This window comes from Dama dama, chromosome 16 (assembly GCF_033118175.1).
Source record: "Dama dama isolate Ldn47 chromosome 16, ASM3311817v1, whole genome shotgun sequence".
In the NCBI taxonomy this organism is placed as follows: Eukaryota; Metazoa; Chordata; class Mammalia; order Artiodactyla; family Cervidae; genus Dama; species Dama dama.
The window spans coordinates 27,413,911-27,441,112 of NC_083696.1; the positions used below are offsets into that span (position 1 = coordinate 27,413,911).

Sequence of the window (27,202 nt, forward strand, 5' to 3'; positions counted from 1 at the left end):
AGACAGTTTCCTACAGTCTTTCATGAGGAGCCACATTGATGATAACTGTTGTGAAGATGAAAGGTTTCTAAACCTAAAAATAAATGTTACATAAATTAACTGCATGTGATCTTTGACTCTGAGGCCTTTAATCTTTGACAGGTAGTATGTATTGGGTCAATAGCAGAACTGGAAGAACTATCAGGAACAAAGATCTCAGATCTCCACAGAGAGAGGTCAGTTTCTGCATGTTTGATTCACTTCAGTTCTGTCATTCAGAGAGTATCGGGCTAGGTCCTAGCCTGTTAAGACATGGTTTCTGTTACAGGTCATAGAGCTCCATGCAGAAATCAAACACTAGTTTGCTAAAATTACTTTGCTGTTGATGATTCATGTCATATTGAAGAAAGGTGGTGTCTGTCCTTGAGTTAGATGTCAGGAGACTTTAATATATATAACCTTCCAGACTGAGCACTGATTACACTTTCTGAAGGCCTGTGATAATTGCCAATATTTCTGTTTGCAGATGCATATAAGAGAGCTGTGAGAGCATTGTGTTTCCTTTTGGCAATTAAACTGTATGTTCTGTTCTGCTTAATATTAATTGAAGCAGCTACTTCTTCATTTACTTCTTTGTTTACTAGCATTGACCATCTGACCATTCCTTCACGCTGTGGAAAGGGATTGTTGCATCGCATCTCTGAAGTGTTTGACTGTTGGTTCGAGAGTGGCAGCATGCCATATGCTCAAATTCATTATCCCTTTGAAAACAAGAGGGAGTTTGAGGATGCATTTCCTGCAGACTTCATTGCTGAAGGCATTGACCAAACCAGAGGATGGTATGTTCCTTGTCTTTAAAGTGATTTATTGATTTGATTTAACTTAGCAGGTATTTTACTTTGTATTAATCAGCTGGGTGCTGGGGAGATTGTATCAGATAAGATAGGCTCTGCTCCTGCCCTCTGTGCTTTACCACCACATACCATAGAAGTGTCTTTTGAGAAGGTATCTCTCACTACATTACTGAGGTAGTTTTAGAGTTTGAATTATTTCTTTGACATTTTTGAATACAGAGATTTATTATATTGGAAGTTTAAGTGACACAGAACAATATATGTCCGTCTTTGTTTACTTCAAATCATTAATGAAATATTTAGTGGGTATTTACATATAAGATATTGGGGAGGTTGCTACAAAATTGAGGAATAGTTGAAAATGTACTCAGGTGTTAAGGCTAGCCTCATAACTTTGTGAAAGATCCAGATTTAAAATTAAAAAAAAAAAAAAAAGAAAGAAAGCCTATGATGGGAGTAAGAGTTTGCTTGCGTAACTGAAGGACCCACATGCTGCAAGGAAGATCAAAGATCCCATGTGCTACAACTAAGACCAAACAAATACCCCTTCCTCTGAGGGCAGGTCAGGAGGACCCTGGTTTTATCTGGTGCTTTCCTGAAAGTGGTGCCCTCATCCTTTTAATTAGAAAAAGATGAATTACTGGGCCACAATGCTGGACAGTTACATGTATGTCTTTGGGGGTCCTGCCAGCCATTTTGAGCCATTCCATTCCAACAGTGAGATATACTGCAACTGCATCTGAGTCTTTGACACGAGGTCTGAGGCCTGGCTGGACTGTCTACCCACCCTGCTGTATTGTTGGTGACAAGATTGTCCTCTTTGGGGGTATCAGTCTGTCTCCTGTGGGAGAGCTTGGGAGATGAATTTGACCTCATAGATCATTTTGACTTACACACTTTGGTCTTTAGCCATAATCTAAAGACTGCAAATTGGCTGCGATTCGGTATAACCTGGTCCAGTCCTGTTTGCCCCATGATATCAGGTGGGAACTGAATGTTGTGACCACTAATAGTAATATCAGTCGTCCCATCATCTCCTCCCATGGGTAGGTGCAGGGTTGTGGGGCGCCAGGTCCCTTCCTCCTTGGGCTGAGGACCCCTTCGTCTTGGTGCTCTGTCCCATCCGCCTCCCTCCAACTGCTGGCTCAGGTCAGCTGTGCTCTGCTGGGAAGCAAAGAGAAAGGGGAGGAGGGAGAAGCAAGCACTGTGTGAGCCTCAGGAGCTTCCCCCTCCCCACTCCTTATCCCCCTACCTGAGCCACGCGCATTGATTGGAAGCTGAGAGGAGTTACAGCTGTTGGCATGAAATCTCCTTCGCCCTGACATGGGGAGGTGAGGACCACCAGGTAATTCCATCCTTCCTTGAGCTGTTGCTGAACCCTGACACTCTTCAGCCAGCTCAGATTCTATAAAAATAAATTAAGAAGTAAAAAAGAAACAAAAAACAATGTTTTTGGACTGACCCACGTTCTTATTATACTTTCATTAGTAATGTTTCTGAAGGAGTATTTAAGGAATGCTAGTGTCATTTTCTGTCTTTACTACTAGTAGTCTTCACAAACTGTTGGAATTCCAGCCTTAATGTTCTGGAATATACTATTTTTAGCTTTCAGTCCATTTTTCTATAGGAACAGCTACCACACACAAGCTCCTATTCTTAAAGAGAGAGCCAGATGATTCATCAATAAGTTGTTTCTCTGAGGAATTTCTAGGTCTGGCAACTGTGAAAAGCTGTCATATGGGTCCACATGTGCACATTTCCTTCCTCCGCTTCTGTCAGGCATGGTCTACCTGTCTTAAGAACTATGGTCCTACTGACCTGCCCTCAGAGGAGGGGATATCCGATCATTTATTCAAGGCACCTGGTCTCCCATCCTCATCAGTTGTGTCTGGTGATGTTCTTCGGCTGCAAAATCTGGTCCTAGATGACCCTGGGACAGCTTACATGGGTGTGATGTAGTTCTTTTAGGAAACAATCTAGCTAGCAAATAAATGGCATACATGATATCTGATATGAAAACATTTTCTATATTCCTACAGTCTACCTTTTGACTTTTGGATAAGAGAGCTTTTTGCGTCTTTTGTCATCAGGCTGTCCCCTATGACCTTGTGCTAAAGGCAGCATACGTCTCTGGATGTTCAGCCTGGCATTTCTGGGAGGTCCTGAGAGAACACCCAGCATTGCCCACCTCTGCCTGTGGCTGTCCAACTAGCTCCCCAAGGAAGGTGATAGTACTGTCCCCAGCAGAGAGTCAGTACTTCACTCCAGAGTTTTATTTAAGTAAATTCCTAGTGAAAAGCTCTAACATGATTGGTCTACAGTGGGTCCTGTCCTTAATTGTTACTGCTCCCAAGATGATCCTGATAAATCACCAGAATCAAGAAGCATTGCTTTAAGTGCTTATCAAGAAATGTAACTTACCTAAAATAGAAATTCAGTCCAATAAGTAAACACAGTTTTCTTTCCTATGCTTGAATTCTATTTCTTATTTTATTGAACTGTTTCTTTGTGTGTGTTTTTTTCCCCAGGTTTTACACCCTGCTGGTGCTAGCCACATCTCTCTTTGGACGGCCACCATTCAAAAATGTGATTGTGAATGGACTTGTCCTGGCAAGGCAGGTGCACTCCCTTGTATAATGATGAGTTCCAGTTCCTCTCTGTTCTCACAGCATTTTCTGATTGGATCTAACCATTCTCTGTGAATAGAGGAATTTAGGAATGCACGGTTCTGTTCCTATTCTCTCCTTCCTTCTACTTTTATACTTCTTTCTGTTTTCTGTTTTCATCCAACTTCTGTCCTTCTCCACCTGTAGCATTCTATCTCTACATATCCCTCTATCTTATGAGAAGGGCTGCATTAAGAACTAAGCCTAATGGAGGAGGACCAATGGGGGGACATGTGTCCCATTATACTATTAATGATAAAATAACATTTGTCATTTAGAGTTTTATAAAGTACTTTTGCTTATAACTCTTTATTAATCTGTGAACTGGTCCTTTAATGTATTTTTAGTTGTCCTCTTTTTAATATATGAAGATGCTATTAGTTCTGGAGGCTTGTAATGGAGGACTGTTATTTTTTCCTTTGCTTCTGTTGCCTCTAGTCATTAAAAGTAAAAACAAAAACAAGAAAATAAATCCTTTATACATAGATATCTTGCTTCACGTGCCCTTCAAAGTGAGGGATGACACCTGGCACTTTCCCAGGCCCTGTTTTGAGCATTTATACATCTTTACTCATTTACTCCCAGAGCCATTTGAAATGGATCCTTTAATTGTCTGGTTCAACATTTGAGGCAATTGAGGTGCAGAAGTAAGGTTACACTGCAAAAGAGTGATAAATTCTAGTTCTGTACCTACACAGTCTGGCTCTACAGTCTATGCTTTAAAAAAAAAAAATTAGAAATCTTACTGAGTTATAGTTGTGAAAATTAATAGAGACCACGTATGTGCGTTGCCTGGTTTCCCCAGTGGTCATGTTTCTTGAAACCATAGCACATTGTCAAGATCAGGCTGTTGATTTGGTTTACCAATCTTAATCAGATTTCCCCAGTTACACTCATTTGCCATTGCATGCAATATTTCATGTATAGGTTCCTATATCCAACAGCACAAGTCAAGATACTGGGCCTGTTTCAGCATCACAGGATGTCTCAGTTGCCCTTTTATAGCATACCTACTCTACCCCTTCATACCCCACCCAGTTCAGCCTTCAACCCTAATCCCCACCACTTGGCAACCACTAATCTATTCCCCATCTCTGTAATTTTGTCATTTCAAGTATGTTACATAAATGGATTCGTATCCAGTTTTGTGCTTGACTTTTTTTGCTCAGTGTAATTTCCTGGAGGTCCCTCAGGTGGTTGTATGTATCCATAGCTCCTTCTCGTTGCTGAGCAGCCTTCCATGATGACCCACAGTTTGATCTTTCACCTGCTGAAAGATGTTGGAGTTGTTTCCAGTGTTTGCCAACTATGAATAAAACTGTGAACTTTTTTTCATAGGTTTTGTGTAAATGGAAGTTTTCATTTCTCTAGGATAAATGCAAAAGCTGTGTTTTTGAACTGTTATACTCTTTTATCTTCCTGCTGCCATTTATCCTGAAACTTCTCCATTTACTCACTACAGTAGTCTGAAAGAAGCTTACACAGATATTAACAAAACAGCCTTATCGTTGTGCCTTAATAGTAGCTTGTGTCCCATTTGCACTTAGGTATTCCAAACTGTAGATAATCTGTAACCATATATAAACTGTGATGTTGACTTATTTAATTGATGTCTCCCTTTTGTTTTTCAAGTGATGGTCAAAAAATGAGCAAACGCAAAAAGAATTATCCAGATCCACTTTCCATCATTCATAAATATGGTGCTGATGCCCTCAGGTACAGACCGGTCCTCTATCTGTGTGTGTCTGTCATCTCTTACGTAAGCATCTGACATTCAGTGATACAATCATGGTTTCAGTGACACTAATCATTCTATTCATTTGGTTTGTAATTAGCTCTTTTTAAAAAATGCACATCTGTTTCATGGAATTGGAATGGTATGTTATTGACTTTAAACGCCCAAGATGGTTTTCTAAATTGTAAAGATGTTTCTAAATCTAGAGGTCTTTTGGAAGATGAGACTCTGTGTTAGATTTTATTGAGTAGCACAGGTACTTCCAAGTTAGTTGCTGGTGCCTCTGCCTCACTCCTGTAGATTCTCTGTCTTGTTGGTATTAAAATTCTCTTATATCACTTATTTCTATTTTGCACTTACTCCTCAGATAACCATATGAGGTACATTTATGCTAGAGCAAATAAAAATTAATACTGAAAATTTTTTAGAGAAAGATACTGCTTGAAATAGAGTCATAAAAAAAAAAAAAAGAAATAAGAGTCATAAACTTTCAGTGCTCAGGTTAAAAGGAACCACGGAGGTCTTGTTCTGCATCCTCCTGTTACTAACACAGAGACCCACACTCAGGACCTTTGGGCAAGCATGTTCACAGTTCTCATGTTGTCTGGGAGCAGTTTATTCAGTGTCCTGCAACCCCAGTTATCTGTTAGATTCAGCCCTGGCATAGACAACAACTTGGCCTGATTATTCTTTGTATTGAAGGCTGTCCTGCAGGATGTTTAACATTCTCCCTGGCCTCTGCCCTCTATGTTGGCAAAATGCTTGTGTGGCTGTTCCTTGTGAATCCCTGATGTCTAAACATACTGTCCTGGGAGGAGAGTCTGGTTACTTCCTCTTGGTGCTGCCATGCTTCCTGGGGCCTGTGCCAAAACCAGCCCAGGACATGATTCTAGGTTAGTCCAGTGCCATATTTTGGTGTGGCACTCTTGGTCTCCCCTTTAGAATTTTCTGGGTCTCTTACACAAAGTGAGAACTTTGTCAGTTTTGAGTGGACTGTTTGAAAAGTATTTATAATGTCCCCGTTTTGCAGAAAAAGTGCTGATACGGGTATTACCCTGTCAACATGTCAGTAATATTTGGTTTATTGTCTCCATTCCATTTCCATGTGATTTTTTCTTCTTCCAGATTATATCTGATTAACTCCCCTGTGGTGAGAGCAGAAAACCTTCGCTTTAAGGAGGAGGGTGTCCGAGACGTCCTGAAGGATGTTCTGCTCCCTTGGTACAATGCCTATCGCTTCTTCATCCAGAACATCCTAAGGCTACAGAAGGTATGGGTTGCAGTGCTGTGGAGTGGGGTCCGCCCTGCTGAGCTGGGTTTGCAAAAGATAGTCAGGGCTGAGCTGTGAGGTGGAGTTCCATGAGAGACTCGGCTGAGCAGGCCCCATGGGTGGGGGCTCGGAGCCATTGGAGAGGCCATAGATGAAGGTGCAGCAGTTGTCTGGGGGCTGTGCTGAGCCAAGGAGAACAGGACTGGAGCTTTGCCATTTGGGCAGATGCTCACCTCTGCCAGACACAGATGCTTCACCTGTTTAAGACGAGTTGCATTGGATATTCATTTAGCCAGCCAAATTCATGATGAGCGACCAAGTAAAGAGTCAGCTACTGTCATAGTGAGTGCCTCGTAAAGGCTGCTGCCTCTGAGTGGTCAAGAAAGGCCACTTCATGAGTGCATTTGGGCTGAGACTCCAAGAAAAATTCTCATTGAGTTGCAGGGATGAAAAACAATGGTTGTGATATACATGAAGGTGTCCCAGAGCAGTTACCTGCTGACTTGGGAAGCATCCCCCGAGAAGCCCCCATATGTTTTGCTGCCTCTGGTTCATCTTGGTCTGCTAATGAACCCCCCCGCCCCCCTCCCCCCCCCGGAAGAACAGGGTCTTCTCCAGGCCCTAGTGTTGTTCCTCTTTTTTATCCCATCACCTCTCAGGCCAGTAGTCATGAAGTGGGTCTACTTTGCAGACCTCTACCTGTGTGGAACTCAAGAAAACAGACTGGGTTAAACCACTGATCCCTGGGGCTCATCTGGGCATAGCAAAAAGATGGAGACTACAGCATTGGGTGCTTAAATCAGGGCAAGAGTCAGTGTGGTTGCTGCCTTGCTACCCTGATGGTGATGCTATTGAGAAGGGACAGGTGAAGTGGGCCTTAAGGATCAAGGAGGATTTGCAAAGGAAAAAGCAGCAGGTAAGTAGAGCATTCTGGGTAAAATAAATTAAGCAAAGATATTAACTCCTAGTATTCATTTTCAGCTTATAGATAGTTGTCCATTCCTACCCAGTTTTACTGTCTATCCTTCCTCAGATTTAAGGTAACTAAACACTATACTTACTGACAGCATTTTGAAATATTTCTTAATTCATAATTATTCTTTGATGATAGGAAAAACTTTTTCCTAAAAAATGTTCCTGAATTCTCTTTAGTTCATTCAGAAATGTATTTCATTCATTGAGGACTTAACATTCCAAATTTAGCACTTACTTGGAAAATATTGCTAAGAATCAGAAATTTAGGTTGCCCAGTCTGTATTTTGTGATTTTTTTTGTTTGTTTGGCTAGTTCTTTCAGTTTAAATCATTTAAAGAGTTCATTTCCTTACAGTGGTTTCCCCCGTGCATGCAAAAAGTTTCAATAATTGTCACTTCTAGGAAGAAGAAATGGAATTCCTTTACAACGAGAACATGGTTAAAGAAAGTACCAACATCACAGACCGGTGGATCCTGTCCTTTATGCAGTCGCTCGTTGGGTTCTTTGAGACTGAAATGGCAGGTATGTCTCTTTTCGGCCTTCCTCAATAAAGATTCTCTCTTTATAATTACTCTTTTAATATTTAATTTTTTTTCTTTATAAACATGGAAAAAAAATTTTTTTGAAGAATAGTCAATTTACAATGTTGCATTAGTTTTTGGTATACAGCAAAATGATTCAGATATATATATTTTTTTCTTTTTCACATTCTTTTATGGTTTATTATAGGATTTTGAGTATAGTTCCCTATGCTACACAATAGGACTTTGTTGTTTATTTAATTTATAGTAGTTTGTATCTGTTAATCCCTAACTCCTAATTTATCCCTCCCCCATCCCATTTCCCCTTTGGTAACTGTAAGGTTTTTTTTTGTTTGTTTGTTTTTTTAAATGTCTGTGAGTCTGTTTTATTTTGTAAATAAGTTCATTTGTATGATATTTTATTTAGATTTCACGTATAAGTGATATGGTATTTGTTTTTCTCTTCCTGACTTAGTATGATATTCTCTAGGTCCATACATGTTGCTGCAAATGGCTTTATTTCATATTATTTCATTCCTTTTATTGCTGAGTAGCATTCCTCTATGTGTGTGTGTGTGTGTGTGTGTGTGCACGCGAACATGTTCTGTATCTGTTCTTCTGTCGATGGCCTTTTAGGTTGCTTCCATGTCTTGGCTGTTGTTAATAGTGCTGCAGTGAACATTGGGGTGCATGAAACTTTTCAAGTTAGAATTTCAGTTTTTTAAGGAACCTCCATACAGTTTTCATTGGGCTATAACAGTTTACATTGCTATCAACAGTGTAGGGGAAGGTTCCCTTTCTCCACATCGTCTTCAGCATTGGTTATTTGAGGGCTTTTTTAATGATGGCCGTTCTGACTGGTGTAAATGATAATTGGCAATGTTGAACATGGTTTGATGTGCCTATTGGCCATCTGTATGTCTTCTTCGGAAAAATGTCTATTTAGGTCTTCTGCCCATTTACCCCCCCCCCCCCCCTTTTTTTTTGTATGAGCTGTTTGTATATTTTGGAAATTAAGCCCTTTTAGTCACATTGTTTGCAAATATTTTCTCCTAGTCCACAGATTGTCTTGTTTTATTCATAGTTTCCTTTGCTGTGCAAAAGCTTATGTTTGATTACATCCCATTTGTATTTGTTCCCATTTCTATGTTCTCTTGTAGGAGTTTAATGGTGTCATGTCTTAATTTAAGTCTTTATGCCATTTTGAGTTTATTTTTGTGTATGGTGTAAATGAGTGTTCTAATTTCATTGATTTACATGTGATTGTCCAGCTTTTCCAACACCGCTTGCTGAAGAGACTATCTTTTCTCCATAGTGTATTCTTGCCTCCTTTGTGGAAGATTAATTGACCATAGGTGTGTGGTTTTCTAAACATAGAGGAAATTTTATAAAAATTTTGAGAGAGGCAGAACAATAGATGAATAAATGTTTCTTTTTACTTCTCAAATATAATTTTAAGGCTTGCTTGTTGTAGAAATGTATTGCTCCAAGGCCTGAGAGATTGTCTTGAGGGGATATCTAGTGGCCTTACCCCTCCACAGACACCACACAGCCCAAGGAATCACAGGCTTCAGTAGTGGATGCCCATGGGTTCAGATCCCAACTTGTACACTACTTGTTCCCTGGGGGAAGCATCGTCTATGGTCTATGAGGCTCCATTTCTATCTGCAAAAAGTGCCTGGTAATAGTTTTTGTAAGACTAAGATAGAAACTATGTACATACAGTAGCTAGCAGATGACAGGTTCTTAATAAGTAGTACTTGTTACTAATATGTTTTAAATTTATTTTTAGACCTACTTTATTAAATAAGTAGAGTGGAAAAATTAGGAAATTCAGAAACACAGTAATGAAATTGACATTTCCTCACATTTCTGTTACCTGACAACAATGAATTTGTTTTTAGACAGGTTGAAAAGGTAGGTTATGTTGGTTTCCTTAAAGTTGGAGATAGACAACCATAAGTCAAGGTGAGAAATTCAAGAAACTATTAACCAGGATACCTGAGATGGGTCTGAGTGTATGTGGGTCTGATAAAGTCTATGGGCAGTGGAGAAAAAGTGGCATCCCTGTGTGCACCCTGGTGACATGAACCACCCTCCCAGAGCATCCTGTGGTTGCCAGGTGCTGCTCCTCAGGTACGGCACTCCAGTGGGTTTAAGAGGCCGGAGCAGTCAGGTGGTTCACGGAGGGGTCTTCAGTTCCTCAGCTGGTACACAGCTCTTCATGGAACAGTTGATGCCTCTGTACTTGGCATAATTGGATGGTTCGTCCAGGAAATTTTGAATGTTTTATCAGTCTTCCTGAAGGACTTTGCCCACTTTTAAACATATATAATAAGGGTCATATGACTGTCAAGCTACTGGACAGATTGACATGAGTGAAAATGGACATGAGTATGCGAATCCGACTTACCACACTCCCTGAGACATGTATTATTAGCCATGTCCACTTTTCCCTCTTGAGTGATATAAATGAGTGGGATTGTTGCCAGGGAACCCTTGCCATCTTTAGGCAGCAATAGTATGACCTGAGGATGTACACTCTGACTGGGTCCTGGTCTGCCAGGAAACTAGAAGTTGGGCAGCAGTTCAGTTCAATTTAGTTCAGTCACTCAGTCGTGTCCGACTCTTTGCGATCCCATGGACTGCAGCACGCCAGGCCTCCCTGTCCATCACCAACTACCGGAGTTTACTCAAACTCATGTCCATGGAGTCAGTGATGCCATCCAGCCATCTCATTCTCTGTCGTCCCCTTCTCCTCCCGCCTTCAATCTTTCCCAGCATCAGGATCTTTTCAATTGTGTCAGTTCTTCGCATCAGGTGGCCAAAATATTGGGAATTTCAGCATCAGTCCTTCCAATGAATGTCCAGGACTGATTTCCTTTAGGATGGACTGGTTGGATCTCCTTGCAGTCCAAGGGACTCTCAAGAGGCTTCTCCAACACTGTGGTTCAAAGGCATCCATTCTTCGGCGCTCAGCTTTCTTTATAGTCCAACTCTCACATCCATACATGACTACTGGAAAAACCATAGCTTTGACTAGACAGACCTTTGTTGGCAAAGTAATGTCTCTGCTTTGTAATATGTTGTCTAGGTTGGTCACAGATTTTCTTCCAAGGAGCAAGCGTCTTTTAATTTCATGGCTGCAGTCACCATTTGCAATGATTTTGAAACCCAAAAAACTAAAGTCTGTCATTCTTTCCACTGTTTCTCCATCTATTTGCCATGAAGTGATGGGACCAGATGCCATGATCTTAGTTTTCTGAATGTTGAATTTTAAGCCAACTTTTTCACTCGCCTCTTTCACTATCATCAAGAGGCTCTTTAGTTCTTCGCTTTCTCCCATAAGGGTGGTGTCATCTGCATATCTGAGGTTATTGATATTTCTCCTGGCAATCTTGATTCCAGCTTGTGCTTCTTCCAGCCCAGCGTTTCTCATGATGTACTCTGCATATAAGTTAAATAAGCAGGGTGACAATATACAGCCTTGACGTACTCCTTTTCCTATTTGGAACCAGTCTGTTGTTCCATGTCCAGTTCTAACTGTTGCTTCTCAACCTGCATACAGGTTTGTCAAGAGCCAGGTCAGGTGGTTTGGTATTCCCATCTCTTTAAGAATTTTCCACAGTTTGTTGTGGTCCACACAGTCAAAGACTTTCACACAGTCAATAAAGCAGAGGTTTTAATGGAACTCTCTTGCTTTTCTGATGATCCAACGGATGTTGGCATTGATCTCTGGTTCCTTTGCCTTTCTAAGTCCAGCTTGAACATCTGGAAGTTCATGGTTCATGTTCTGTTGAAGCCTGGCTTGGAGAATTTTGAGCATTACTTTACTACCGTGTGAGATGAGTGCAATTGTGTGGTAGTTTGAACATTCTTTGGCATTGCCTTTCTCTGGGATTGGAATGAAAACTGACCTGTCTCCCTAACAGATGTGATAGCCCTTGAATGGCAGGGCCTACTTGCTCTTTCTTGTATCCAGCCCTGTCTTAAGCTCCCAAGACTTTTGTATGTTCTGACTGTCTGATTAGTTGTCTTACTTTCAGCTTACAGGCTCTATACTGTGGTTCCTCGCCTGGTCAAGTTTGTGGATATTTTGACCAATTGGTATGTTCGGATGAACCGTAGAAGATTAAAGGTAAGTGTAGGCTTCTATTGGGAAGAGCAGAAAGAGCAGGAAGTATGAGAGTTGAGGAAAAATGAGAACAGGCAAAAGCAAAAAGGGCGTTTTCAAATGCTCTCACTTTTTAAAGCTGTCTTTTTCCTTTTACGTTGCATATTAACTGTACTGCCATTTTTTGGATGGGGGGTCCTTAAGTTTAAAAGTCATCTCACATGTTTTCAAAACACAATTACAGACAACATATTAGAGGGAAAGTCTCAGGCCATTTAGGACTGTACTGAACAGACCTGTTAAAATCAAATAATTCATGAATGTATTTTGCAAGTGTTGTTCGGTACAGCTGTGATCTTCAAATGGGCACTTCATCGCTTCTATTACTAGAGGGATGGTTCCTTATTGACGAGACTCTTCATTAAGCCTTTGGGGATATAGGATGAGTGAAGCATGGAGCCTGTCCCAGAACTTAAGCTATGCATAAACAGCAATGCTCCATAACAGGGAGTGAGGTACACCCAGACCACTGCCCATCAGTACTACCTTCAAATGTGTTAATGATAAAATCCTGTAACAAAACAGTAATTTTGTTTTGTTAAAATGTATCACATACACATGCATGTGTGTGTGTGTATATGCACATATATTTAGAAGGACATTAAAATGTTTAAAGTAGTTATCTCTGGATAACTTAATTATGGCTGAGTTTTCCCCTTTTTATTACCTTTTTTTCCCCCCTTTACAGTGACCTATTGGTTTTAACAGTTTAATGTGTGTGTTTTTTATTCTTAGGGTGAAAATGGGGTAGAGGATTGTGTTATGGCCCTGGAGACCTTGTTTAGTGTTCTGCTTTCTTTGTGCAGACTTATGGTAAGATGCTTGATCCCATTCTAAAACTCTAGCCCCGTGGGCTGCTTGTGGTGCCCAGTTGCTCTGTCCTCTGTTTGTAGCTGTTCTTTATTTTTTCTATATTTTGTAGTTCTGTAATTGTCTATGAGTATCAGGGAAGGTCTTGAGCTAGTAGCTAACCAAACAAATACATATATTGCAAACAGTATTTCACTTGAGACACTTGAGTATTTTCACTGTTCCTACCAATTGAAATATTCATTAAATTATATATAAGTAAAAGTTCCTACCAATTGAAATATTCATTAAATTATATATAAAGAAAAGTTTCACTTTTAGTTTCCTGTGTCTTATTTCTGCTCTTTCAACTTAATGTTATAAGCCTTCTATTTATTTCCTAAACATACATGGAATGAGAACCTGCTTTATACCAGGTCCTCTACCTGGTGTCTCATGTATGAGCTCATTCCTTCTTCCTGTTAAGCAGGTAGAGTTTCCCCAGTTTACAGATGAGGTTTCTGAGATTTTAGGAATATTCATTCCTCTGCAGTTGACTTAACCGGCATGTGGTCATTGGCTTCTGTTTTTATTATGGACATCTTCAAGGATGTTTGGGACACTTCTGTCTGTAGTCCTACTTCTTTGCTTCTGAGTGTCTGTCTCACCCAGTTCAAAATGAGGTCATTTTCGGGACTTCCCTGGTGGTCTAGTGGCTAAGACTCTGTGCTCCCAATGCAGGGGGCCAGGGTTCAATCCCTGGTCAGGGAACTTGATCCCACATGCTGCAGCTAAGGCCGGGAACAGCCAAATAAATAAATAAAATAAATAAATATTTAAAAAAAAAAAAAAATGAGGTCATTTTCATAGGCATGTTTTGTTAACCTCATGTCCGGTTCTGTGCATATTCCCGTGTCATTTCTCTAAAATGTTTTAGTTTTTTCTAACTCTTGAGATCAGTTAATGATGGCTACATATGAATGACATAATGTTTTCTGTCCTTATACAGGCCCCCTATACCCCTTTTCTTACTGAATTGATGTATCAGAATCTGAAGACACTGATTGATCCTGTTTCTGTCCAGGACAAGGACACGTTCAGTATTCACTACCTCATGCTGCCCCATGTTCGGTAAGAATCAAATGTATCTAAGCCTCACCTGGGCCATGGCAAGGAGAGCTGCTAGAGAGGCACTCCTGTGGGGGCCCCAGCTCCCTGCTCCAGCTCACCCATGCCATGCCTTCCAGTTGAGCTGTTCCTCAGGCTACAGAAGGAGTGTAAGAGGGATGCTGAGGGTGGAATCCCCTGTAGAGTTGTGGCATGTAGGGTGTGGGTAGGCCTTTGGTATTGTTTCGGGGAGCTGCTGTGCATTGAGCATCAGGCTCAAGCTTGCCTCTCACTATGACTGCCCAAAGGCAGTCATGCTGTGTTCCCAAGATACTCCCTTGGGAAGCCTAACCACACCCTCCCCTCTCTCGTCCAACTTTCTTCCTCACCTAAGCACGTTTCTTCTTCGAGATTTTCTCTTTTTAAATCTAATATCTTTTATGCCCCTACCTCTCCCAATCAGTGAGGAATTGATCGACAAGAAAACTGAGAGTGCAGTATCTAGAATGCAGTCTGTGATTGAACTTGGCCGAGTGATTCGAGACCGCAAAACTATTCCAATAAAGGTTTGAGGTTTTATTTCTATTTTACATTGCACAGACCTAGAGAATTATGTCTTTGGAGTATTTTCTTCATATAAAGGGCTTCAAGCAATGGCATAAATTTCTTTTTGCAGTAAGGCTGTGAATGACTTAATACTAGTTAAGCCTACTTAGTCTAGAGCTTGAAATTCAGATAGAACATGTAACATTTATATTTCTGCAGTTTAGAAGACTGGATGCTTAGTGAACTTTCCCATCCCCTTTCTTTCTAGTATCCTTTGAAAGAAATTGTTGTTATCCATCAAGATCTGGAAGCTCTTAATGAAATTAAGTCTTTGGAGAAATATATCATTGAGGTAAGACAGTTGATTTGTGTGCTTTGGTCCAAACTTTGGCTTCTGTCCTTGGGAAGATTATTTTGATTAGTATTCTTTATCAGTATATACATAAATGTAACCTTCTGTGAAATTTTACAGTTTGCTTTTTGATTCATCATGAATTTTTGCAATGTAATTAAAAAATTTTTTTTTTTTAAGAATTTGTATTTATTTTTTGGCCATGCTGGGGGCATGTGGCATCTTAGTTCTTCCTACCAGGGATCAAACCCACACACCCTGCATTGGAAGCACAGATTCTTAATCAGTGGACCACCAAGGATGTCCCTGTAATTATAATTCTTTAACAATGATCTCAAGGTCCATGAATTTTTCACCTTCATCAGATCATTTATCCCTTCATCCACTTTTCTTCCCCAAAGTAATTTTTGATAATTAACAAAAAGAAAGAGCTTAGTTCCTTCAAATTACCCAAGTGTCAAGTAAACACTGGTTGTAAATAAACACTAGCATCAGGTACAGGACAGGGTCTCTTCTCACCCTGGCCACTCCCTGGTGTCTCGTTTCCCACTTGCAGGGATGTTCACTATGGTGTCTCTTACCGGGTTGTTCCTAGCATTTTACATACATGTAGACACATTTGTACATACATCTACACCCATGCAGGCTTCCTAGGTGGCCCAGTGGTAAAGAATCCACCTGCCACTGCAGGAGACTTGAATTTGATCCCTGGGTCGGAAAGATTCCTCTTGATAAGGAAATGGCAACCTACTCCAGTATTTTCCCAACCTATGCCAGGATACTCCCATGTACAGAGGAGCCTGGCAGGCTACAGTCCATGGGGTTGCAAAGAGTCAGGCATGACTCAGCAACTGAAAAACATCAGATACGCACATCACTGGTTTTATTTGTGAATAGAGATGATCATATACGTAGTTTTTTACTTACTGTTTCCACTTTATAGTATTACTTAAACAATATTCCATGTTAAAACATAGAGACCTAGGACTTGCTGGTGGTCCAGTGGCTACGACTCCACACTCCCAGTATAGGGGGCTCAGGTTCAATCAGGGAACGAGATTCCATGTGCTGCAGTTAATGATCCTGCATGCCACGATGAAGACCCAGCACAGCCAAATAAATAAATAAAAAATATTTTTAAAGAACTCTCCCTTTAAAAACAAAACATTAGAGATCTAATTTATTCTTTTTGCCAGCTGCATAGTGTTCACTTTCTGGCTGCATCACTATTTATTTAGTTACTCTAGTATTGTTGGAAATATATGTTTCGGATTATAAATAAAAGTTGTGTGTGTGTATATGTGTGTTTGTGCAAATATGTCGTTAACTGTCGACTTAAAAAATGCACAACATAAGAGTTGCGAGTTAAGTTTTATTTGGGGCAAAATGAGGATGCAGCCCAGGAGACAGCACCTCAGATAGCTCTGAGAAGCTGCTCCTAAGAGGCAGTTCAGTATATATGTGATTTTGGTAAAGGGGGAATACATGCAGGCAGGTACATTTTTTTCCAGAAGGTTTCTGCTAGTCTTGTGAAGCTTTGCTAGTCACAAGGAACAGTTACCACCATGAAGGATTTTGGGGCCTTTCCATGGGGAGATACAAGAACTGGGCTCATAAAATCAGCTCCTGAAAATACCTATCTGAAGACCTGTCCTGCCAGTTTTTCCCCAAGCACAGAATGTCTCATTTCTGCTGTCCACTCTGAACTCCTTTCAGGGGGTTACTGAAGGTCAGCAGCACGATTTAGTACTTGTACAGGTACAGGTAGAGGCATGTGTGCTAAGTCACTTCAGTCATGTCCCACTCCTTGCCACCCAATGGCCTGTAGCCCACCAGGCTCACCTGTCCATGGGGTTCTCCAGGCAAGAATACTGGAGTGGGCTGCCATGCGCTCCTCCAGAGGGTCTTCCCAAGGGGATCGAACCCTTGTCTCTTATGTCATCTCCTTTGTTGGCAGGCAGGTTCTTTACCACTAGTACCACCTGTGAAGTCCAGATAAGTAGATGGCAAGTGCCGATTGCTAGTTGACAGAGTGGATGTTGGATACTTTCTTAAAAGTGGAGTTTTGAGGTCAGAAGTTTAAACTGTCTTGTCAGTTGTCCTCCCAGAAAGCTTTATCCTGTGGTGTTTTTAAATGAAATACATATTTCAAATTTCATTTTTATTCCTTTCAAAGATAATATTTAAGGATAGAAAATAGCTCTTTTACCAAGAACCTGCCAACATGGGCTGCGTTCGCACCAAAACCATAAAGAAGGCGGCCTGGGTCATCATTGATAACATTTTGTGTTCAAAAGTTAAAATTTCACCATATAGATAATGTGAAAAATGAACGGGGTTTTGTTCTTTAAAAAAAAAAAAAGAAAAAGAGGATAGAAAATAATTTCTATATTTGGTTTTGAATTATTTGAGAATTCTGGATAAATAGAGTTTATAAAACTCTTTAGAAATTTAAGAAGTTATAAAAATTCTGTAACTTTATATAAATTATGTAAAGTTATATAAATTCTGTAACGAATGCTTAAGATATGGATAAAAATAGAATATACTTAAATATCTTGAGCACTCTGAGATCAAATAATATAGTAATGTATAATGGCAGAACATTTCCATATAATTTGCTTCAGTTGACAATTCCATGATACTTCATTTTCTTATTTCCTACTGTGTGGTCACCATGTCCTACTACATTAGTATTCTTTAACTTGCTAGCATGATGGATACATGAAATATATGATTAACTGACTCTTCTGGTTAACTGACAGTTAAATTGCTCAAGGAAAGGTTACCCCTGAGACATGAAGTCCATATTTCTAATGCTACAGTTCTTGTTAATTGAGTTAGGGTTGTGCAGTCATCACCACAATTTTGTAGAATTTTCATCACCCCAAATAGAGACCCCAAATTATCATTCATGCATCATTTCCCCTCAGGATTCTACTGTCCTCTGGCAAACACAAATCTGTTTTCTGTCTCTGGGTGTGCTCACTCTGGACATTTTCTGTAGATGAAATCATACAATATGTGGGCTTCTATGTCTGGCTTCTGTGACTTAGCACCAAGGGTCATTCATGTTATAGCACGGATTAGTGCTTCTTTCCTTTATATTGCTAAATGCCAGTCCACTAGGTAGATATACCACATTTTATTTATCCTTTCATAGTCGATCAGCATTTGGGTTGTTTCCACTTTTGGTTATTGCTATAAATATTTGTATTCAAATTTTTGTGGACATATTTTCATTTGTTTCATTTTTGTTTTTGCATGTCTATCAAATATAGGAATTGAATGTTCGAAAAGTTACATTATCTACAGATAAAAACAAGTATGGCATCCGCCTAAGGGCAGAGCCAGATCACATGGTCCTGGGGAAGCGTCTGAAAGGAGCTTTCAAGCTGGTGATGACATCCATCAAACAGCTGAGCAATGAGGAGCTGGAGCGGTTCCAGGAGAATGGTGGGTGTCTGCTCCATTGGGGTCACCATTCGTGTCCTCAACCTGATGGGTGTCTCATACTTAGCCTCCTCTTTGATCTCCACTGTTAACAGCCTTCCCTTAAATTAGAACTTTTTTTTTCTGTTCATAAAAATATTTATTATGAATAATTCTGCTAATTTATTTTTTAAAAGTAAAAAGAATAAAAATGACCCATAACCCATCACCCATCCTTTTAATGTAGATTGAAATTCTGATTTAGTTCACTGTTAAAATTCTGATTTAGTTCATCCTATATACATATGTAGTCATATAATTATAGCTTTACAAAATGGAAATCAATCTATAATTTATTTCACATTTTTCACTTTTCTGTATTTATATTATTTGGTTTTCATTAACTTTTTATTTTGCATTTTCACTTTACATTATAAACATTTCTGTGTTTTGTCAGTCTTTAAAATGCTATTTCAGTAAGTGTTGCAAAAACTTTCCTTCCTGTGGATACCTGGTATTTTTTTAACCAGTCTGTTATTGTTGGTGTTTTCAATTGGTAAAGAATCTGCCTGCAGTGGAGGGGACCCCAGTTCCATTCCTGGGTCGGGAAGATCCCCTGGAGAAGGGATAGGTTACCCACTCCAGTATTCTTGGGCTTCCCTTGTGGCTCAGCTGGTAAAGAATCGGCCTGTAGTGCAGGAGACCTGGGCTTGATCCCTGGGTTGGAAAGATCCCCTGGAGAAGGGAAAGGCTACCCACTCCAGTATTCTGGGCTGGAGAGTTCCATGGATTATACAGTCCATAGGGTCGCAAGAGTTGGACACAACTGAGTGGCTTTCACTTTGAGCTAGGTTTCTACTTGAAATCATTGAGTCAGATGGGTAAACTGTAAGTTACCATTGAATTCTATAAGTGCTAATATGGGCCTGGAAAAATCTACCCTAATGAGAGAGCAAAACCCTTCAGATTCACCAGCCAGTGGTATAGAGTGTTACCCTTATCAGATGTTGCTTATAGAGAAAAAGATGACTTGAGTTGCCAGAATGAAGACCAGAAGATATTCAAAGAAGAAAGTTATATTTTAATTTTAATTCAAAATTTTAATTTTTAAATACTTAAGTATTTTTAATGAAAGGGATTTAGCATTGAGGTTTGGAGCTTCTTCCAAAACTGTGTCAGAACTTAGAATGTATCTCTAAAATATCTAAAATACATATTTTGTTCTCACTGAGCAAGAGTGGAGTCATTCATTCAGCAAATATTTTTTAAAGCCCTTCTGTTTTGTTGATACTGAGAACATAGAGTTGAATAAGACAGACATTGTCCTTACCCTCATGGTGCTGGTAGACACTAAAGATGTATGGATATAATCATATTTTTGATAAGCGTGTTGAAGGAAATCTTTAGGAAGCTGTTCCAGGTGCCCAGGAGTTCTGACCTCTGCCATGATTAGAATCATATATGGTCTAATTACAGCTTTTCGACTTCCTGCAGCAACCCTAGGGTACAAGGTGTTTGAATGTTTGGGTTCCCTCTGAAATTGAAAATCATAAGCATGGAAGTGTCATGAAAGATTTAAGGATTCATAACTCAGATGAATAGTTATGGAAATTGGGGGAAATGTCTATAAGAGTCCCCAAATTTTTAGATAAAATTTATAAAACATTAGAGGCTTGCAACTAAAAGTTGAATCAGTACTAATTCAACTTGATTTGTTAAATTAACAAAATCTTTGATCAGCATTCAGGTCATAAATCTCAAGCTATTTCACCAATTAGCCAAATATTAAAAATTCCTGAAATAAGCTTTATTTGAAACTGAAGCCTGTAGTTTTTAAACTGTAGTTTCTGAATGAACTGTTCCGTATTGATGAAAAGCAGTTTTTAGAATACAGTGACATAAAGTGAAAATGAAAGCCCATTGCTCAAAGACCCAGAAGATTGTTTTGTGAATTACTATAGTAAGCGGTATGGGAAATGGGAATTGCCATCCTCAGCTGTTTATATGTTCTGCCTACCATGAATAGGCATGATGCTCAGACCTTCACACTGTCTACCTGTTTTCACCCTGACTGTACTCGGATAGGCAGATAGAAGAACACCAGGGTTTTACCGCCTTTGAGTGGTAGGCCTAAGTCTAGTTTGACTCTACAGACTGTGCTTTCTTCCTTATAGCTTGCTGCTCATGTTTATGATGAGGATTCATTCGTTGCCTCTGGCACATGTTTTTGGATCTAGGTGCTTATATACAGCAGTAGATATGGGTGATTTAAATGGCCTTAAGATAGCATGGTGTAGTCTAAGGAAAGTTTATCTCATCCTTGACTACAACAGTGACATGAGTCAGAAAGACATAACCTCTTAAAGACTGTAGCTTGATGATTTGAAGTTTTTATTAGAGAGTGGCACAGTATATTGGTAGCAGGACAGCTTGAGGAGTGGGTTACTGATTGAGTAACAGTGACAGTTGCTTTTCCAATAGGGACCATTGTTGTGGAAGGCCATGAATTGCATGAAGAAGATATCCGCCTCATGTACACCTTTGATCAGGCAACAGGTGGAACAACACAGTTTGAAGCACACTCGGATGCCCAGGTATTTTTCTATTCCCTAGAACATTTCTTTACCAAAAAATATGAACATCAGAGGAAAAAATACCTATGCTCCTCCTGACAGCATTGGCAGCTTGTCTCAGGGTAAAATAGCTTTTATTTTAGATTGGCCTTATTAAACTTCTCTATTGTAGCTTCTTGACATATGCATTTCTTTAATGGATATATAAATAGATATTTTGTGACTTTATGCATGCCAGTAAGTGCCGGGTCATACAAAAATGTGGAAGATGTAATCCTACCCTTCAAGGAATGGGTCAGTCATGGAGATAGAAAAGTAAATCTGTTCTTATTATTCTACTTGGTAAGTTATCTGGTAGAAATAAGTACAGAGAAGGGCTAAGTCTGGGTAGAAGTGGGAATGGTTAGAGAGCATCCCTTGAAGAGGATGTACAGACAGTTGTGGATTCTGGGGTCTGGGTTTTTTTGTTGTGATGGATCACAGCATCTCTCTTCACTCTTGACCAGACTTCTCCAGACAGATAGATTGTAAGCTCTCCAGTGTGAGAGTAAGGGACCTGCTCGAGTTCCTCTGTGCTTAATATTCCACATATAGGGGGTGGTGGAGAATACCTCGTGAGTCTAGTCAACCTTGACATGAGGTCTTTTTTTTTCGGCCGCACTGTGCAGATTATGGGATCTTAATTCCTCAACAAAGGATTGAACCTGGGCCCCTAGCAGTGAAAGCACTGAGCTCTAACCACTGAACTGCAGGGGACTTGTACACAGAGTCTTAAATATGATGTAGACAGAACTCCACGTGGGCAGACAGTGTAAGGAACTGACGGTGAGAAAACTACAAAAGAAGGAATTGGGCCCAGGGAAGAAGGCTTGTAACCAGCAAGAAGGTGTCGTCTTCTCTGGTCACAACCAAATAAGAGAGGCCTGAGGAGCTTGACTATACTTGTGGAAGTGTTGTCTTGTGATGCTTCTGAGTTTCTTAGTGTGATTTGTGTATTGTGGGCATGGTTACCCTGCCGTGACTCATCCGTTTTCAGTTTACCTCCTGTGTGTCTTCATAAAATGGAGCAAGTTTGTTATCTTTGAGTGTCCTCAAAAGTGTAAATGGGGATGGTGCCTAATTTGTATATATATATATTCCCCTCTATAATAGAAGTGATACTGACATTATTACAGCATCAACATTGACAACCTTTATGACAGAGAAGATGAAATAGTGGATAAAGTTGACAGGAAGGTGGCAATTTTAAAAAGTGTTGTGGCCATTTATAGAAATTGTGTCTTGAATCGCACAAACCAGTGGATAGAATAGGTTGTGGTTAAAGAAAACAAGAGATGGCTGCTTTGAGGTCTTCAGTTCACTTATTTGTGGTGAATCTATTATGAAAAGTTATGCTGCTGTAATAGCTTCATGATTGGTGATTTTATTTATTAGCAGAGTTGATATTACTTATTAGAAAGCAGAGTTACATGTTGTTGTTATTGTTGCTCAGTTGCTAAATCGTGTCTGATTGTTTGCAAGCCATGAACTGCAGCATACCAGCTTTCCCGGTCCTTCACTATCTCCCGAAATTTGACCAAAGTCATCTCCATTGAGTCAATGATGCCATCCAACCATCTCATCCTCTGTTGCCCATTTCTCCTCCTGCCCTCTATCTTTCCCAGATTCAGGGTCTTTTCCAATGAGTAGGCTCTTTATCAGGTGACCAAAGTACTAGAGCTTCAGCATCAGTACATTCATTGAATATTCAGGGTTGATTTCCTTTTGGATTGACTGGTTTGATCTCCTTGCTGTCCAAAGGACTCTGAAGAGTCTTCTCCAGCACCACAATTCAAAAGCCATCAACTCTTTGGCACTCAGCCTTCTTTATGGTCCAGCTCTCACATCCGTACATGACTGCTGGAAAAACCATAGCTTTGCGTGTACAGAACTTTGTCAGCCAAGTGATGTCTCTTCTTTTTAATATGCTGTCTCAGTTTGTCATAGCTTTTCTTCCAAGGAGCAAGTGTCTCTTAATTTCGTGGCTGCTGTCACCGTGCACAGTGATTTTGGAGCTCAAAAAAATAAAATCTGCCACGCTTTCCACTTCTTCCTCATCTGTTTGCCAGGAAGTGATGGGACCAGATGCCATGGTCTTTGTTTTTTGAATGTTGAGTTTTAAGCCAGCTTTTTCTCACCCTCTTCTTTCTCCATCAAGAGGTTCTTTACTTCCTCTTTTTCAGCCTTTAAAGTGGCATCATCTGCGGTTGTTGATATTTTTCCTGGCTATCTTGATTCCAGCTTGAGTCATCTGGCCCAACATTTCACATGATGTACTCTGCATATAAGTTAAATAAGCAGTTTGACAATATATAGCCTTGACATACTCCTTTCCCAATTTGGAACCAATCCATTGTTCCATGTCCTGTTCTAACTGCTGCTTTTTGACCTGCATACAGGTTTTTCAGGAGACAGTCAAAATGGTCTGGTATTCCCATTTCTTTTAAGATTTCTCACAGTTTGTTGTGATTCACACAGTCAAAGGCTTTAGCATAGTTAATGAAACAGAAGTAGATGGTTTCCTGGAATTACCTTGCTTTCTTTATGATCTAGCATATGTAGGCAATTTGATCTCTGCTTCCTCTGCCTTTTCTAAATCCAGGTTGTACATCTGAAATTTCTCGGTTCATGTACTACGAACCGGTGAAGGCTGTCTTGCAGGATTTTGAGTATTTACCTTGCTAGCATGTGAAATGAGCACAATTGTATGGTAGTTTGAACATTCTTTGGCATTGCCCTTCTTTGGTATTGGAATGAAAACCGACCTTTTCCAGTCTGTGGCCACTGCTGAGTTTTCCAAATTTGCTGGCATACTGCGTGCAGCACTTTCATAGCATTCATCTTTTAGGATTTGAAATAGCTCAACTGGAATTCCATCACCTCCACTAGCTTTGTTCATAATGATACTTACTAAGAGCCACTTGACTTCACACTCCAGGATTTCTGGCTCTAGGTGAGTGATCACACCATCGTGGTTATCCAGGTCATTAGTGTATTTTTTCTATAGTTCTTCTGTGTATTCTTGCCACCTCTTCTTAATCTCTTCTGTTTCAGTTAGGTCCTTACCATTTCTGTCCTTTATTGTACCCATCTTTACATGAAATGTTCCTTTGGTACCTAATTTTTTAAAGAGTTCTCCAGTCTTTCCCATTCTATTATTTTCCTCTGTTTCATGGTATTGTTCATTTTTAAAGGCTTTCTTATCACTCCTTGCTGTTCTTTGGAATTCTGCATTCAGTTGGGTATATCTTTCCCTTTCTCCTTTGCCTTTTGCTTCTCTTTTTCTCAGCTATTTGTAAGTCCTCCTCAGACAACCACTTGCCTTCTTGCATTTCTTTTTCTTGGGGATGGTTTTGGTTACCACCTCCTGTACAGTGTTAGAAGCCTTCATCCATAGTACCTGAGACACTGTCTACCAGATCTAGTCCCTTCAGTCTATTTGATTAAGTCATACCTGAATGGTCTTGTGTTTTTTCCTACTTTCTTCAATTTAAGTCTGAATTTGGCAATAACAAGCTCGTGATCTGAACCACAGTCAACTTCAGGTTTTGTTTTTGCTAACTGTATAGAATTTCTCCATCCTCTGCAACAAAGAATATGATTAATCTGATTTCATTGTTGACCATTTGTTGATATCCACGTGTAGAGTTGTCTCTTGTGTTGTCAGAAGAGGGTATTTGCTATGACTAGTGTGTTCTCTTGACAAAATTCTGTTAGCCTTTGCCCTCCTTCATGTTGTACTCTAAGGCCTAACTTGCCTGTTACTCCAGGTATCTCTTGACTTCCTACTTTTGCTTTCCAGTCCCCTGTGATGAAAAGGACCTCTTTTTTTGGTGTTTGTTCTAGAAGTTTTATAGATCTTCATAGAAGCGGTCAACTTCAGCTTCTTTGACATTAGTGGTTGGGGCATAGACTTGAATTACTGTAATGTTGAATGGTTTTCCTTAGAAGGGAACCAAGATCATTCTGTCATTTTTGAGATTGCACCCAAGTACTGCATTTTGGACTCCTATTGACCATGAGGTCTACTCCATTTCTTCCAAGGGATGCTTGCCCACAGTATAGACATAATGATCATCTGAATTAAACTCTCCCATTCCCATCCATTTTACTTCACTGATTCCTAAGATGTCAACGTTCACTTTTGCCATCTACTGTTTTACCATGTCCAATTTACCTTGGCCTGTGGACCAAACTTTCCGGATTCCTGTGCAATATGCCCTTTGCAGCATCAGCCTTTATCTTCACCATCAGACACAGTCACAGCTGAGCACTGTCTCTTCTTTGGCACAGCCGCTTCGTTCTTTCTAGAGCTATTTCTCTGTTCTTCCCCATTACTCTGTTGGGCACCTACTGACCTGGGGGGCTCATCTTCCGGTGTTACATCTTTTTGCCTTTTCATACTGTCCATGGGGTTCTCAAGGCAAGAATGCTGAAGTGGTTTAAGTTGGTCTCAGGACATCTCCTTCAGGAGAAAAATGAAAAGTTGCACCTTTTTCTGCAGATGAGGAAATAACTGTTTACAACGGAGGACTCAAACTATAAAGAGACTAATTTCATGTCTTTGGCTCAGTTTTGTGATTGAATGGTGCTGCATTATATACTTCTAAGAATTTAAACACCATTTTTCTGAGTTTGAAAGAGCTGTTTTTTCTATATTTGATTGTCATGGTATACACTGTTCATTCCTACAGGTTTTGGTTCTTTTAGATGTCACCCCTGACCAGTCAATGGTGGATGAAGGAATGGCTCGGGAAGTCATCAATCGTATTCAGAAACTTCGCAAAAAGGTCAGTTTGTGAGATTAAAGATAAGCTACTGTTTAGAATTTTGTTTTGGTTTTTGTTTTGATTGTTGGGAAAGAGAGGAGACACAGGTAATATAAACCACAGTAATTTATTACTGATTGTCTTTGATCTATGATCCATTCAGATTATACTTCTTAGGCTCAATTCCTTAGGGCTTCCACAAAACCATCCTTTGGATCGACAGTCCTCCTGACTGGCACATATGGTTATCAGAGATGACAGCAAACACCTCTGAAGAACGGTAGAGGTGCACTCAGTGTGGAAGGGTTCTTAGCTCAGGGGAGAGAGAGATTGTTGGACCTGGATGGAATGAGGTGGTTCTTCCTCATTCAAAAAGCTGAGAGCCAGAGCAGGTGCACAAAACCCATGGCTTTCCCTTACTGGGTGAGAGAGCCAGAGCGTTTCTATCTCAGGGAGGGCCCCCCACAGGTCGTCCTCCTCTGGTCAGGCTTTTGAGACTGAGTAGCCACTCCAGCAGGTGATGGTTTGCTTATGAACTGTGTCTCAATTAAAAGCTTTGTGAATTCTTGCTTTTTTTTCCAGAGAGTTTGTCAGGATATTGTACCCTTCCATGATGATTCAGTGTGGGATCATCAACTCTGTTTAACAGTGTTTTATGTTTTAATTGACAAGTGTGCTTCCCTTTTACATTTTCTTTATATGCTTTCAGTGCAGTCTGGTTCCAACTGATGAAATAACAGTTTATTATAAAGCAACTTCTGAGGGAAAGTATCTGAATAATGTTATTGAAAGCCACACAGACTTCATATTTGCCACCATAAAGTCTCCTTTGAAGCCATATCCAGTTCCTATATCAGATGAAATACTTATTCAAGAAAAAATGGAGGTAAGTTCTGAATTCTGTTGAACTAGTAAGTGATTTAGGATTAAATTTTATGTTAAGTTTTTGTAGTCGTATCTTAATGTTCTCTCCCCTGGTAGCAATTAATATAGTACCATTCTTGAAGTATTGCTCTGGAGAATAGTGAATAGGATTAGAGAGTGAGGTCTAAAAGAGAAGAAAGAAAATTAGAGCTATGCTCTTGGAAAAGGTAACCAGGACATACATAAGAATTGCTGGATGACTTTATGATGCTGTCTTATCTAAAACTATAAAGATTAGTGTTGTGTAAACAGCAATTGACTTGAAAAGCAGTTTACTTTTGTGGTATTAAGTTATACATAGAATTACAATTTCATTTCTTGTTGGTACATTTTAGATGTAACTGTGAAAATCTGACCAAGATATGAAAGATATTGGCCAGTAATTGAGAAGTATGTCTCAAAGTAAAAAATTCTTTTCTATATCAGTTAGTCATTTATTCAGTCATATGTTCCTGTGTTGATCCTATTTTGTATGGGACAAATGGAACAGACAATCG

General features: G+C 39.8%; 1 protein-coding gene across 2 annotated transcripts in view; it reads left to right on the forward strand.

Moving 5' to 3' along the window:
* Window positions 1-27,202, forward strand: part of IARS1 (isoleucyl-tRNA synthetase 1) — an 83,287-nt gene that overhangs the window by 42,474 nt on the left and 13,611 nt on the right. For both annotated transcript variants that reach the window (XM_061163644.1, XM_061163643.1), the window contains exons 15-29: window positions 142-215; window positions 624-818; window positions 3,362-3,448; window positions 5,132-5,215; window positions 6,360-6,504; window positions 7,881-8,001; window positions 12,047-12,138; window positions 12,910-12,987; window positions 13,973-14,094; window positions 14,534-14,636; window positions 14,885-14,968; window positions 18,250-18,424; window positions 20,882-20,994; window positions 25,707-25,802; window positions 26,491-26,667. In XM_061163644.1, coding sequence (XP_061019627.1) covers window positions 142-215; window positions 624-818; window positions 3,362-3,448; window positions 5,132-5,215; window positions 6,360-6,504; window positions 7,881-8,001; window positions 12,047-12,138; window positions 12,910-12,987; window positions 13,973-14,094; window positions 14,534-14,636; window positions 14,885-14,968; window positions 18,250-18,424; window positions 20,882-20,994; window positions 25,707-25,802; window positions 26,491-26,667 — 1,746 coding nt within the window. The remainder of the gene's footprint in view (window positions 1-141; window positions 216-623; window positions 819-3,361; window positions 3,449-5,131; window positions 5,216-6,359; window positions 6,505-7,880; window positions 8,002-12,046; window positions 12,139-12,909; window positions 12,988-13,972; window positions 14,095-14,533; window positions 14,637-14,884; window positions 14,969-18,249; window positions 18,425-20,881; window positions 20,995-25,706; window positions 25,803-26,490; window positions 26,668-27,202) is intronic.